At 45.9% G+C, this 15,767-nt stretch overlaps 1 protein-coding gene across 1 annotated transcript in view; it reads right to left on the bottom strand.

Moving 5' to 3' along the window:
• The window catches only part of LOC136768676 (telomerase protein component 1), a 46,735-nt gene that overhangs the window by 15,654 nt on the left and 15,314 nt on the right, over positions 1–15,767 (bottom strand). Inside the window, exons 17-36 of the mRNA XM_066722984.1 lie at positions 15,078–15,149; positions 12,497–12,643; positions 11,794–11,970; positions 11,416–11,536; positions 10,668–10,789; positions 10,259–10,372; positions 6,637–6,754; positions 6,019–6,204; positions 5,647–5,822; positions 5,265–5,415; positions 4,801–4,980; positions 4,205–4,297; positions 3,704–3,836; positions 3,323–3,485; positions 3,042–3,175; positions 2,551–2,639; positions 2,239–2,353; positions 821–1,061; positions 480–600; positions 69–193 (exon numbers count right to left, since the gene is read on the bottom strand). Of these exons, the coding sequence (XP_066579081.1) occupies positions 69–193; positions 480–600; positions 821–1,061; positions 2,239–2,353; positions 2,551–2,639; positions 3,042–3,175; positions 3,323–3,485; positions 3,704–3,836; positions 4,205–4,297; positions 4,801–4,980; positions 5,265–5,415; positions 5,647–5,822; positions 6,019–6,204; positions 6,637–6,754; positions 10,259–10,372; positions 10,668–10,789; positions 11,416–11,536; positions 11,794–11,970; positions 12,497–12,643; positions 15,078–15,149 (2,778 nt within the window). The remainder of the gene's footprint in view (positions 1–68; positions 194–479; positions 601–820; positions 1,062–2,238; positions 2,354–2,550; positions 2,640–3,041; positions 3,176–3,322; positions 3,486–3,703; positions 3,837–4,204; positions 4,298–4,800; positions 4,981–5,264; positions 5,416–5,646; positions 5,823–6,018; positions 6,205–6,636; positions 6,755–10,258; positions 10,373–10,667; positions 10,790–11,415; positions 11,537–11,793; positions 11,971–12,496; positions 12,644–15,077; positions 15,150–15,767) is intronic.

A 15,767-nucleotide genomic window follows, 5' to 3' on the forward strand; every position in this document is an offset into this window, starting at 1 on the left:
GTTGAGACCACAATTATTAGAAAAACATTGACATCAAATAAGAGGGAAGAAGTAGCTAAATGTGGAACCTGCAGCCACTGTCGATGTCCCACACTTCTATCTGCCCATCGAAGGAGGTGGAGCCCAGAAGCCCGTCTCGCAGGAACACGCACCCTGAGATGCCATCGCAGGTGCTCATCAGTGACCTCACTTCCTGTGACATTGTACAATCACAAGACAAGTTACCCGAAACACCTCTTCTTAACAAAAAACGAAAGCTGCAATGTCCAAAAAATTATATTCTTACATGGAACTTTAATTGTCTAAGTAGTTTAGGAGGTAGAAACTTCCTAAAGGTGATGGGGTAAACAATACGTAAAATATTTCAGGCTGTAGTGAAGGATTCAACTATTATAATGCTAACACAAAGCATTACACCTGGATATTAAATACACCTTCTTTCACTGCAGCAAAGCACAACCATACAAGTCTAGCCATACCTTCCCAGTCTCTGTGTTGATGATGTGAAGAGATCCTTGCCCAGTTCCCACAACTGCCAGTCTGCCCTTCGGCTGCACGCTCACGCAGGTTGGCATCCAGTGAAAAGCAGTGACTGTATCACTGTGGGGGGTGAAGGGGAACGATGTGGATGATTTGGAAGAAATCTGTGGGATTTTACCCATCTAGTGTCTATGTAGTTTTCCCAGGCACTGTAGGCATGGAAATACCTTTACAATTGCATACCAGTTTGGATACTTGGTTCAAACTCAAACCTGGTTAAGACAGACACACTGAGACACAAAGGGAAACACATGGACACCCATTTCACATTGACCCTTACGTGGCCTTCTTTTGGATTTCGTGTGGCTTGTTCAGCCATCTCAGCAAGCGCACAGAGCCCGTCTCCCTTCCCACAATGCCTTGGGCCCAGACATGGGCAGCGGAGCCCTCAGGTTCATTTAGAGCTTGCTGGATAAATAGCGCCGGCCAATGGGAGAGGACGGGGGCGTGGCGACGCAGGAAATCACGGCACACCTCCAGCTTGGCATGGGCCACCCCATCATCCAACTCCATTGGGGAATCTACAGCAACAGCAGGTGTGAGAGTGGGTCATTTGCCTGAACTACCTATATAGCATGTAGTATACATATATACACACTAATCAACCATAACATTATGACCACCTGCCTCATATTGTGTAGGTCCCCCTTTTGCTGCCAAAACAGCCCTGACCCGTGGAGGCATGGACTCCACTAGACCTCTGAGGGTGTGCTATTAGCAGCAGATCCTTTAAGTACTGTAACTTGTGAGGTGGGGCCTCCATGGATCGGACTTGTTTGGCCAGCACATCCCACAGATGCTCGATTGGATTGAGATCTGGGGAATTTGGAGGCCAAGTCAACACCTTGAACTCGTGATTCATCAGACCAGGCCACCTTCTTCCATTGCTCCGTGGTCCAGTTCTGATGCTCACGTGCCCATTGTAGGCACTTTCGGCAGTGGACAGGGATTAGCTTGGGAACCCTGACTGGGCAACAAACTGCGATGCACTGTGTGTTCTGACACCTTTCTATCAGAACCAGCATTCACTTTTTCAGCAATTTGAGCTACAGTAGCTCGTCTGTTGGATCGGACCACACGGGCCAGCCTTTGCTCCCCACGTGCATCAATGAGCCTTGGCCGCCCATGACCCTGTCACCGGTTCACCGCTTTTCCTTTCTTGGACCACTTTTGATAGGTACGGACCACTGCAGACCAGGAACACCCCACAAGAGCTGCAGTTTTGGAGATGCTCTGACCCAGTCGTCTAACCATCACAAATTGGCCCTTTTCAAAGTCGCTTCAGATCCTTACTTTCCTGCTTCTAATACATCAACTTTGAGGACAAAATGTTCACTTGCTGCCTAATACATCGCACCCACTGACAGGTGCCATGATAACGAGATTATCAGTGTTATTCACTTCACCTGTCAGTGGTCATAATGTTATGGCTGATATATAGACTGTATATAGTGCAATAAGACTAATTATATTGGTTAATACAATTACTTACAATGTGTACAGAAATAGCTGCTTAAATATTATTGCATATTGCAGAAATTCTATTGTAACAAAACTACTATGAAATTTACACATGTGGACAATTGCTAATGTTTTATAGAGAGCAAGTGAGGGAATTTAAGACGGGGACATAGGAAGCCGTGGCTGATTTGGAAGGAATGTACATGCTAGTGTCTCTGTGAGGGGCTGCGTACTCACCAGACAGGCTGAAGGTGTCCAGCAGATGGGAGAGGAGGCCCAGCCGGACATGGGCATGCAGGAAATGGAAACTGGACAACAGGGAGTGCAGGACAGCCAGCTGGCCCCCCTTCACCTGGTGAGGGCAGGGAGACACTGGCTCAAGATTTAGACATGACAGAGTCCCAGGACACAGAGCCCCACAAACTTGAGACACTAGACTCAAGACAGAGATAGTCAGTGACTCCCAAAAGTCATTGAATTGAATATTTACTTATTAATGTATTTTTAGCAGTATTCAGGATCAGAGTTATTTCTGACCGGCATACTGACCAGGTGGAAGGGCAGGTGACGGAGGGCTTCGGCCTCACAGTGCAGGAAGTGGTCTCTGCCACCTGGGTCAGCCAGCGTCCAGAGGTGAGCTGGGAGACACATGAATAGAGACACAGATACCATGAGAGACACGGAGGGAAACGAGACACAATGAACACCTGTTTCTTAACAGTATCACAGCTGGCACCTTTCCATTCACATCTGGGGCTGACTGGTGAATGGTCTCCTATCCAGTTATGGTGTAATTAGGGTCAGGAAAACAAGCATATACAATATACACAGAACTGACACACTAAACAGTCTGGAATCTATTACACATTATATTTGATTATATATTATAACAATCAGCATGCAAGTCACTGGGGATAACATCATATGTCAGTGAACATTCACCCCTCTAATAGCTAATGGCTCAGTCCATCTTTCCTTGAATGTTGTACTAAGGCAACAACCAATTCTTCTTGGGAGGGGGGAGGGCTCCAGTACTGTACCTGCCAGCAGAAGGTGGGCCCTTCTCCCGGCTTCCTGGCTTGGCAGAAACTGCTCCTCAAAAGCTGATCTTACATCATCATTCACAAGGCGGAAACGGGAGTCCGGGTCTTGGACGTTAGACTGGCCAATCATGCTGGAAGAGAGGCGGGGCTAAAGTTTAGGCTCTCTCTTCCATTCCTTTGTTTATGAATTAAACAATGAAAGAGAATAACCAGGAAACGAAGAAAGTCCTTAAACCAAACAGAACAATACTAAAGGAACTGAGGCTATCAAGACATACCTCTGTATAGTCCGGGCCAGCTCTGAAAAGGATGCCATGGGGATGCGGCTCTCGTGTTGCCTCGCTGCACGCATCACTTCCTGCCAGGCAGGCTCCTCCCCACTTCTGTTGGCCAGTGTATTGCACATGCACAGTAGGGAGTACAGGTCTTGCTCTCTCAGACCTGACAGAGGAAAATGACAGAGTTCCCTGAAGACTTGTCATTGGCTGTCCCTGCCTATCTGAACGTCTGTCTGTCCGTCTGTCTGCAACCTCCAGTCCACCTGTCCCCTGATCAATCCATCAGTGTACCGAGTCCAGTTGCACTCAATTGGTACTTGTGCGCATGTAAACTCATGCATCAGTGTGCATCAGTGTGTGTAGGTGTAAATGTTTCCTCACCAGCCTGGCTGACGGTCAGAGCTCCCAGTGCCCCGGACAGCAGCTCGGCACCATACAGCAGCTTCAGGCGAGACAAAGAGTGCTGGACCAGCTGGCCCAGGGACGAGGGCAGAGTCTGCAGGGCATCCTTCATCTGAAACACAGCAGCATGGTCAGAGCCCCGCAGGCTTCACTGACACACACATCCCTAAATCAGGAACGGATTGCTTTTGCTCTGATCAACGTAAACAAAGAGTGGAAGTCAAGGAGGGGGGCCAGGCGGCTGCAGTCCCACAGGGACCCCGTTAAAACCCCTTTCAATGGGATGAAAACCAGAGCACACAGCAGCCCTGGAGGACTGGATTTGCCTGCAAGTTTCAGTCATAGCTTATTCCCCCCTCGCTCCTATGCGCCACCTATCCCATACTCTTTAAACACAGTTTAAACAAACTAAACCAAACAAAGAGATATTCAGAGGGATGCTTAAAGACTGAGCTGGGGAGGTGGGGGTAATCACTCTACCTTCTCAAACACCGCGAAGGCCCTCAGCTCCTCACAGGCCAGGCGCAGGTAGAGGGGGCTGACAGAGCCCTTCTTCATCAGGAGAGTCTGCAGCTGAGAGGCACAGCGAGAGGAAAAAGTGTCACTATGGGGAGCCGTAACTCTGGGCCATTGGTCTCCTGTACCTAACAGGCAAGAACCCTTCACCGTGTAGTGGGAGTGCTTGATTGGTCTCCATTTCTAGAATGGGTGATGTGTCGCCGTTCTCCTGGAAGCGTCATGGCACGGTGCTGGTGACAGCGGTGCGGTGTGGTGTGGTTCGGTGTGGTGCAGTGGGTAGAAGTAGCTCTAGACTTGCAACTCCAGGTTTGTGGGTTTACATCCCTGCCACACAAGCATGGTACATTACCCAGAATGCTCCAGTAAAATAACCTAGTTTATATAACTGAGGGAGCTGCTTTGGGTAAGCTGGGGGTACTGTGTTGCCATGGGAAATTGAGCGGTGTTTGGCTAGCGAAACTGCTCTGGTTGTGAACCTGCAAACTCCAGCCTACACCTGCCAGCTTCTTCCATATGCACACGTGATTAATTTACACCATGCCCATTTCCCTGGCTACCTGGTTGTTGAAGGCCGAATCGCTCAGCTTGTTCCCGTACACCGCTAAGCCTTTCTGGATGATCTCCTTCCTCTCCGGCAGGGAAAGCTGTCCCAGGGGAAATGGCACAGTTGCCTTTCTCTTGGCCAAGGACTGTTGGAGTGAAGAATTGGAGGTGACGCTCAGCACCAGAGTCACGCCCTGTAGAGGAGGAGGAATAAATACAAAATAATAAAAGATGGACGAAGGAAGGAGGAACAGCAGAATGGAGTTCCCTTTGTTAGATCACAAACATTTAACATGCTTGAGAAAATATCTTATTGCAGTGTAGCAGGCGTCAGCATGTGACGTGTATCAAGGCTAGGCTTAATAGACCTAGTGTGGCAAAGCTCAGATCAGCAATTATATCCTGTAGACAGCAGCATTCAATAGCAGTACTGCCCCAGCACAATACACCTAATTAAGTCATACTGCAGTTCTCCTACCTGAGGGAGGTGCTGTGGGATCCAGTCAGAGACCGGCTGGCCCTGGGCATCCTGCAGGCAGTCCGCCCCATCGACCAGAATGGCCAGCGGCTGTTTTTTACGGGCAACACAGAGTGCATCCAGGTGTGTGTGAAAATCTGCCAGCAATTCCCTGGGGAAGATGCAAAAAGTGTCCAATCAAAATAAGCTCTGGGAGGTGACACAAGAGGTTAGCAGAACTGGGAATCACTTTAGCTAGGAACACAGGCATCTCTGATGCGATCCAGTTCAGATCAATTCAAACCCTGTGAGCAACTGACAACCGAAGCTGCTCCTATGCTGCGTTAATCAATTATCTTTTGCTTGGAACCGCAAAACAATGAAATTTGATTCTCTCTTTTACCTGTATGTAGTGGGAAGCTCAGTTTCCCTCGGTAGCCTCTGCTCCAGCCATTGGGCGAGACAGCGCAGCAGCTGCTCCACTCTACGAGATGATTGGCTGGCCTCGGCAAAGTAGGAAATGACATCGTAGGAGGGGGTCTTGCCTGACGGGCACTTGAGCTCATTAGCCAGTGCGGCCTGTGGATTGGGGGAGGAGAAATTCAGAGAAATTATCAGTCTAACCTACCAAATCTATATACAATACAATCTATTCTTATAGGGTGTGTGTATAAAATCTTCGAGTTTTGGCAGACATGTCCATATGAACCAGTAAGACAATGGAGCTCTCCCAACCTTCCCCAGTGAAATCCTAATTAAGACCTTGTTACATTACCATAAAAACCGTCTTCCCCTCTCCTGGACCACAATGGACAAGCACCGGCCCTCCCTTCCCAGACTCTCGGATTTTGCCGGCAGCAGTGGCGACCAGCTTCCTCCGCCCCTGACACTGCCGCTGCTGGGCTTCCTGGTACACTTCCTGTTTGGTGACCTCTGAGCCCGCCTCTGAGCCCTCGTCTTCCTGCATGGACACACAAGTGGAGGGAGAAGGAGAAGGAGAGAGAGAGAGGTTGTGAGGAAGATAGCAAGCAAGGGAGAAAGTACAAAAGAGGGAGATAGTTACCCCTGAACACACAGTTCTCTTAATGGTCGCACAGTTACTGCTCTCTGCACCATTCATGAAGGTTGATCTCTGTCATTTCCATAAATATGACCAAATCTATTTTGTATGCACATATCCTATATGTGTTTTGTTTAAGCTTTCTCAATCATTGTAAATTAACTAAATGTCCATTACAATGTTTACATTATATTATTTGTGTGCCTATATACCTTGTTTCTATGGAATGTTTTTATATAAATGTCGCATCGTAACGTCAGTGTACAATGTTGGGGAAAAAAAACAAAACGTTTATAATTAGGTAAGGGCAGTCCACCACCATTCTGCACTGACCTGCACAAACTGCTCCAACAGCGCCCCCCAGAGGTCATCCAGGACGGCTTTCCTGAACTCCTCTAGACCTGAGGTGCAGGGCTTCCCGTCGATGACGCCGCCCCACTGGGAAGGGTAACTGAGGGGAAGAGTGGAGAGGAAAGGAAACTGAACAAGGTGATGAGGAACGGCAAGCAAACTGTCTGAACACAGTGTGGTGTCTTAACAATTAACTTTCATATCGGCTTACTGGTTTAAGAACCCAGTGCCTCACACAAGCTACACAGAGAGGCCTGAAAAATATATCTTTCTCACGGCTGCTGACTGCCTGTGACACATACATCCCACTGGGTTTCTAAGCATTAGGTATGTTACCATAGTAGTTATACAGTTAGGTCCATACATATTTGGACATGGACACAATTGTCATCATTTTGGCTCTGTATGCCAAAATGTAAGTTTATAAGTAAGTTTATACTTTCATCTTTAATTTGAGAGTAGTTACATCCAAATTGGGTGAACGGTACAGGAATTACACCCATTTTATATGTGCCCCCCCAATCTGAGGGGCTCAAAACTGAGTGGACAAACTAACATAATCATTAATTAAATTGTGAATTTCAATACTTGGTTGCAAATCCTTTGCAGTCAATGTTGTACTAACGGGATCCGATCTTGATCAATTGTGTTGGAGATCCGAGCTCAAAAATGATCCTGTGTTTAGTGTTGAGATATTTTGCAACTGGCAGATTTCAGCAAATAGGTAACATTATTGATGTAGATAATTCTTGTTAAGCACAGATAAACACAAATGTGACTTACATTATTTACAAAGATTTGCATTTTCAAATAATATAATGTCGAACCGTGCTTTCTGTTTTTGTGTCTTTATGGTGAGATGTAGTTTATGTGCGATTTGGTTTTTATTTACTCTCATTGTAAAAGTTTTTTTTTTTTTAATACTCGAGTTGCTACTGCTGTGTTGCCGTTTTGATCTTGTAGCACTACTGGGTATGAGAAAAGCACCTTATAAATAAAATTGATTATTGGTTTGTGAAAACGTAGACGGACCCAGTGACCAAGGATGGTGGAAAAAGTGGTAAATAAAGCAGTTTGTCACCAATAAAGTTATCACGTTTATTAATTCAGAGTCCACCTGAGCAATCACGTCTGTGCAATACATTCAAGATGCGAAACAAAAGAACAGGAACTTTGCACATTAAAAAAAACTTGCCAGTAAAACTAGGCTTTATGTAAACAAAATAAACTGAAAAAATACAGCTAACTCCAGGCTTAAGACAGTTGAACAGCTACCATAAGCTTGCTTTGCTTATTTAATGCACTGGCTGAGAGCAGCCATTACCTTACACAGGCTTCGACAAAACAGAGCCCCCACAGGTTGAGGTAAGGCCTATTCTATCCCCTTCCTGAAGCTCCTCCCCTGATTGGACCGGTCCACTTTTCTAAACATACTGGTAAGGCTAAATGTTCTATAACCTTAATTCTTATACATAAGCTTTTAGTTCCAGAGTAGTACATTACAAAAAGAAAAACACATTTATGCATGACATGACAAGAAAAAGAAAAACAAACTATTGTCATACATCTACATATGAACATATGCATTAAGGAGAAATTTCCTTGGCACTCGGTGCCCCCTGCTTCTGCATGTATGGTCCAGAACACTGTCTGAAAGCAACCACTAGGTGGCGCTCCCAGGCCCTAGGAGCAAACGCAGCTAAACTCAGACCCAGAAGCAATGAGCTCCTCTGCAACCCTATAGCGTTTACCTTTCCTAAACAGATAAGAAAACAAAAAGACATTACAAAAAGACAGGGCGCAACAAACTTTCACAAAGCGCAAGGCACACATATAAGCACAAACAAAGTGCGTCTTTTCCAGTCTTTCAACAAGAGTGAATGTCTGGTGCGTTTACCCACATGACTTTACATGGAAGCTCCGCGGGTGCCATTTGCGCAAGGTAAGGATCTTGAGTGGTTTATGTTAAAGTTAAATTTCAATTCTGCGGCAATGTCTTTAGCATTAAATGACGGTGTGGGTTTAATGCATCACCATCAGTGTGCACTTGTTGTCATTCAAAACACTAATGTTCATGATGAGGTCGGGAAAAACGCACCATCACATGGCTAATTATCATTATATTATTTTTGTAGTTGAGGAGTTAAACAAATCCACACCAGTGCAAGAAACTGGAAAGGTTGTGTACTTTGTGAGATTTTAATGGACCCAATGTGCTCTATCCTTGATGTACAACAAGTGATCATGTCGGATCCAGTGGCAAAGATAAGCACAGTGACATTAACATGCATTGCGAAATGTAGTGAAAAACTAAGCTAAATTAATTAATAAACTCATCAGCAAAAGCACAGTACAGTATAGTTTTCTGAAAGGTTTATGATTGTCATGGAGTCATTAGAGTGGCAGACGTTCAAATATCGGCTCATCGGATCCTGATCTTGATCTGCTTCATACAACACTTTTTCATGATCCGGATCTAGTGAGCTCGCATCCAATCCTGTTTTCTTTTCCTGTTAGTACAACTTGCCCCAGATGCTGGGTTTCTTCCCTGGTGATGCTCTGCCAGGCCTGCACTGCAGCTGTCTTTAGTTCCTGCCTGTTCTTGGGGTGTTTTGCCTTCAGCAAGTGAAATGCATGCTCTGTCAGATTCAGGTCAGGTGATTGACTTGGTCATTGCAGATCATTCCAGTTCTTCACCTTAAAAAAGTCTTGGGTTGCTTTCACAGTATGCATTGGGTCATTGGCCATCTGTACTGTGAAGCACCGTCCAATGAGTTTTGAAGCATTTGGCTGAATCTGAGCAGATCAAATAACCCTAAACACTTCAGAATTCTTCCTGCTGCTTTTGTCAGCAGTCACATCATCAATAAATACAAGGGAACCAGTTCCCTTGGCAGCCATGCATACCCATGCCATAACATGCTTCACAGATAAGGTGGTATGCTTCGGAACATGAGCAGTTCTGGCACAAGTTGATCATGGTCTCTTCAGTCCATAGGATGTTGTTCCAGAACTGTACAGGGTTCTTTAGATGTTCTTTGGCAAACTCTAATCTGGTCTTCGTGTTTTCGAGGCTCACCAATGGTTTACATCTTGTGGCAAAACAAGGCCGAATGCTCCAAGAACAAGCAGGAACTAAAGACAGCTGCAGTGCAGGCCTGGCAGAGCATCACCAGGGACGAAACCCAGCATCTGGTGATGTCTATGGGTTCCAGACTTCAGGCAGACCTTGTCTGCAAAGGATTTGCAACCAAGTTATGTTAGTTTGTCCAATTACTTTTGAGCCCCTAAAATTGGGGGGACCACATATAAAAATGTGTGTAATTCCTACACTGTTCATCCAATGTGCAACTTCCCTCAAATTAAAGATGAAAGTCTACACTTCAAACAAATCTAGATTGTTTCCTTCAAATATATTTTGGTGGCGTACAGAGCCAAAATGACGACAATTGTATCATTGTCCAAATATTTATGGACCTAACTTAATATTGATATATGGTTGAGAGTAAGAGTGTGCGTGTGTGTGTGTGTGTGTATGTATATTAGGGAGAGAGAGAGAGAGCTTGGCGTGGATATTCTGGTTCACGTCCAGAGACTCACGCACTCTTTGGTGGTTTTGGCTCCACTACTCAGCACTCGGCGCTTCAAGTCTGCCATCTTGGACTCCGCCTCCCCCGACTCGGCAGCAAACTCGGCCCTCCAGGACACGGGCACAGACCTGAGCAATCATATACCAGAGAAACGGATGAGTGACTGAGGCCGAGATATGGATCAAGCAGCATCCTGGCTGTCGAAGCATGTTGTGTCTTTATTGACCGCTCACCTCTCTTCCGATCTTTCCCCTCTCCCTCTTCCTCCCTTCCTCCTAATACAGCATCCCATTCCCTCTCTCTCTCTCTTCTCTCCTCCACTCCCCATCTCTGAACCTGATCATGTTTTCTTCCACTGGACTCCCCCCCTCCTCTATCTTTTTCCTCTTTCCACTGCCTGGCCTCCTCTACCCATCTCTGTACCTGATCATATCAGGTGATCGCAAGAAGAAGAACATGCGGCCATTGGCAGTGTCGGGGTACATCTCCTTGAACTGCAGGATCTCCAGCTCGGTGACTGACAGGCCAGGGTGGGCCCTCTTCAGCTGCAGGAAGCACCACAGACAGACAAGACATGGTCACATGATCACATGTTGATGTGTGTCACACTTTCAATCAATCAATTTTAAAACATACAACAAACATACAGCAGAATAAAATAAGAAAATGAATAAAAATAGACGTTTAACAGCTAACTAAATAAAATAAAGTAAACGTACATTAAATAAATCATTAGGCACGGAGGAGAGAAATACAAAAACTCCTATAGATGGCATGTAGGAGAAAATAAATCTCTGGGGTCCATGGCTTAGGGCCAAGGCCTAATGATTGCCTCCCCTCCAGGCAATATAGTTGTTACAGCAGCAAGGAGATCAGAAAGTTCTTGATCGGTGCTGCTGGCTGTAGTCTTCCCTCTGGTGGGGGCCTGTCGCCAGCACTAAGGGGTGGGTTGGAACATCAACAGCCATTGGGTGGCGATGGCTCGTCAGACCTTGGGGTGTTGGGTGCCTCTGTCCCCCCCATGAAGCATGTCCATCCCTGTTGTTCTACCCTATTGTGTCCCTATACACCCAGAGCAAGTGGGGTAGACACACACACACCACAAGACCTGGGTCTCTCCATATGTACACCCGTCTCTCCACAGGCACCACGGTTCAGAGGCAGCTCTTACCCAGTCATACTGCGGGAGTTCTGGGAGAGAGCGCTCCGTGGGCACCAGGCCGTACCTCTCCCCCAGGATGCCCACGAACAGCTGACTGCGGCACACCTCTGACAGGCACAGCTCCACCATCCTGACACAGAGAAGGAGCGTTCGAGAGAGAGGGGCAGGGAGAAGGGGACAAGGAGAGATGGAGGGAGAGTGGGAGAAGGAAATAGAGGACAGAGAAAGATCACCACCACAGACCGAACACCCTTCCCTTCCCTCACACTCTCCCTCCATCTGTGCTCTCAGCATGTTCCAATTTTTCCATCTCATCTTTCTACTACCCTTTCTCTCCCCTTTTTAAAAAACCCTTTCCTGCACTCTTCCCCCTCCCACAAACAACACCTGTGTCTGCTGGACTCCTCCTCAGTCACCCCCCAGCGCAGTTCCACCTCCTGCACACAGAGGCAGTGTGGCGCGGCACGGCGGCGTAGCTCGGGGAACACCGACCGCACCAGCACGTCTCGCTCCCCATGCATGTCTCTGAACGTGGAGGAGATGAACACCCGCACAGTGCGCCACCTAGTGCACAAAATACAGACAGTTGGGGGGGAAGGGGAGAGAAAGAAAGAAAGAGTGTGGAGAGAGAAGGCAGTGTTCATATAGTGACAGCACGTCGGTATTATGCTGAATCTGACACAGGGAGAGGGAAAGGGTGAGAGAGAAATACAGGGAGACAATGGGAAAGACACTACTTTGCTTCTCTGTGACCGATTGTGCTGTAAAAGCTGAGAGAAGGTGACCAGTTCCCCACAGAAACTAGCGGTGCTCAAATAGCTGAGGGTGGAACAGCACTGCCGAAACCAAACAGGATCCCAACAGAGGTGCAGTCTCATTTCCCCACAGTGTGTGCTGGTGCTGAAATAGCACAGGAACTCAAATATCAACACCAAGGAGAGCACAGCATGGGATTTCATTTAAATCTTTGGCAAACATCCATAAACAGAAACAAACAATTCAAAGCGGTCAGTTGTGAACAAAGAAAAGTACATTCATAAGCCTATAATTACATTGACCTATAAAGCCATGTGACTGGGGGTGGTCGTACCTCTCTGCCAGGGTGGGCAGCAATGGGCAGACCTCTGTAACTCTTCCCAGCTGCTCTTTAGCTCCATCTGCTGGAGGAACATGGTAGATCTTGTCAATGTGCTCAATGTGGTCCAACAGTCTGGATGATCCTCTCTCTGCTACAAATCTGAAAGCAGAGAGAGAGAGACGAGAGCGACAAGAGAGAGAGGTGCAGAACATGAGAGAGGGATAAGTCAGGCTCATACTGAAATACTCAGAGTGTGTCTATCACATGACAGGAGCCACAAACAAACCAAGAAAGATCTACCCGGTTGTTACTATATATATATATATATATATATATACACACAGTGAGGGAAAAAAGTATTTGATCCCCTGCTGATTTTGTATGTTTGCCCACTGACAAAGAAATGATCAGTCTATAATTTTAATGGTAGGTGTATTTTAACAGTGAGAGACAGAACAACAACAAAAAAATACAGAAAAACGCATTTCAAAAAAGTTATAAATTGATTTGCATGTTAATGAGGGAAATAAGTATTTGACCCCTTCGACTTAGCACTTGGTGGCAAAACCCTTGTTGGCAATCACAGAGGTCAGACGTTTCTTGTAGTTGGCCACCAGGTTTGCACACATCTCAGGAGGGATTTTGTCCCACTCCTCTTTGCAGATCCTCTCCAAGTCATTAAGGTTTCGAGGCTGACGTTTGGCAACTCGAACCTTCAGCTCCCTCCACAGATTTTCTATGGGATTAAGGTCTGGAGACTGGCTAGGCCACTCCAGGACCTTAATGTGCTTCTTCTTCAGCCACTCCTTTGTTGCCTTGGCTGTGTGTTTTGGGTCATTGTCATGCTGGAATACTCATCCACGACCCATTTTCAATGCCCTTGCTGAGGGAAGGAGGTTCTCACCCAAGATTTGACGGTACATGGCCCTGTCCATCGTCCATTTGATGCGGTGCAGTCCTGTCCCCTTAGCAGAAAAACACCCCCAAAGCATAATGTTTCCACCTCCATGTTTGACGGTGGGGATGGTGTTCTTGGGGTCATAGGCAGCATTCCTCCTCCTCCAAACACGGCGAGTTGAGTTGATGCCAAAGAGCTCGATTTTGGTCTCATCTGACCACAACACTTTCACCCAGTTCTCCTCTGAATCATTCAGATGTTCATTGGCAAACTTCAGATGGGCCTGTACATGTGCTTTCTTGAGCAGGGGGACCTTGCAGGCGCTGCAGGATTTCAGTCCTTCACGGCATAGTGTGTTACCAATTGTTTTCTTGGTGACTATGGTCCCAGCTGCATGGAGATCATTAACAAGATCCTCCCGTGTAGTTCAGGGCTGATTCCTCACCGTTCTCATGATCATTGAAACTCCACGAGGTGAGATCTTGCATGGAGCCCCAGACCGAGGGAGACTGACAGTTATTTTGTGTTTCTTCCATTTGCGAAGAATCGCACCAACTGTTGTCACCTTCTCAGCAAGCTGCTTGGCGATGGTCTTGTAGCCCATTCCAGCCTTGTGTAGGTCTACAATCTTGTCCCTGACATCCTTGGACAGCTCTTTGGTCTTGGCCATGGTGGAGAGTTTGGAATCTGATTGATTGATTGCTTCTGTGGACAGGTGTCTTTTATACAGGTAACGAGCTGAGATTAGGAGCACTCCCTTTAAGAGAGTCTCAGCTCGTTACCTGTATAAAAGACACCTGTGAGCCAGAAATCTTGCTGATTGATAGGGGATCAAATACTTATTTCCCTCATTAACATGCAAATCAATTTATAACTTTTTTGAAATGCGTTTTTCTGGATTTTTTTGTTGTTATTCTGTCTCTCACTGTTAAAATACACCTACCATTAAAATTATAGACTGATCATTTCTTTGTCAGTGGTCAAACATACAAAATCGGCAGGGGATCAAATACTTTTTTCCCTCACTGTATATATATATATATATATATATATATATATATATGTGATGTATTCAGTTACTAGACCTACATTTCCTAGCAAAACAATCATAATTCTTTATAAGAACAGTGTTTTTGTATGTACGTAAGGACCTCTCGCTCTCTGCTTGGGCACAATAGTAAAAAAAAAGGGCTACACTCCAAAACTTTGCTCTCAATACCCCCTCTCTCACAGTGGACTGCACTGAATTCTTGACCCCATGTATAGATTTCTAGAGAGACCACGTCCTGCCCTTCCCCATGTTTGGGCAAAACTGCAAACCTTCAAACCCTGTGAGAATATCTAAATCCACTGACTTCAGTCCCCTTGGCCTTGCGAGAGAACTGGCTGTTGCAAGAAGTGCACACTGTGATCCTAACACTAAACCTGTGCTATCTTCTGCAATTCCCAATGCTTAAAAAAGTAATAAAGAAACATATTGATAATCAACATTAAGAAATCACTCAGAGAATGTATTCCTCTGGGGTATGACCCAATCAGCTTCCTCTATAACACAAGGGACCGAAACTCTATAGCAATTCTGAGGATGCACAATTCCAGGTGACAAGATTCAATACAATTATATGAAATGCATCTACTTCCTCTAAAAGGAATTCAGCAAAAAAAATTACAATTAAAATTGAAAACCCCACCTACTTCAGAATCTGTTCGCTGAATCCATACAGCTCCACATAGTTCTTGTCCAAGTATTGTGGTTCAGGATTATCTCTGCAAGCAAAGGGACACGCAATTCACCCACACATACACAGCTAAACACAGTGCTGTGCTGTGTTGGGCTGGGCTGTGCACATACACAGCCACAGCCTGAGGCATTCACACCCACTGAATCTGAAACTATGTTGTTTGATGAGTCGCTTACTCTAATAAATGTTCTAGTTATTTATAAAGGATATTATTGTAGCGTTATGTTGGGTGTATTTTGATAAGAGCATTTTAGCTCTGAGCTGAAGCACTGATCTAAAGAAGACCTCTCCCCCCCAAAGTTATCAGATTTCCTTAACTCATCAGCTTGGAACTGTGTTGCATCAAAGTGACAGTTTTGGGGATGATGGCACCGAGAAGAGGCCAAATAGGTTGGAATTCTGCTATGAGATGTCTGGAGAAAGGGGCCTGTAGGTAATAAAAAACTCTTTGAACTGGACGAGAGCCGAAATCCAGACACAGAGCTACGAACCCGGGCCAACCAGCATTTCCAAAAGATGGCATGGGTTGACATCAGTCATAAATCAAGCCCCCCTCCAATAGGACACTGGGGGCTGAAACCGAAATCCCATCTCACAAATTCAAGAACCAATCATCTATCGATCTGACAGGCATATAAAGAAC

Source organism: Amia ocellicauda, chromosome 14, assembly GCF_036373705.1.
Source record: "Amia ocellicauda isolate fAmiCal2 chromosome 14, fAmiCal2.hap1, whole genome shotgun sequence".
NCBI classification, from domain to species: domain Eukaryota; kingdom Metazoa; phylum Chordata; class Actinopteri; order Amiiformes; family Amiidae; genus Amia; species Amia ocellicauda.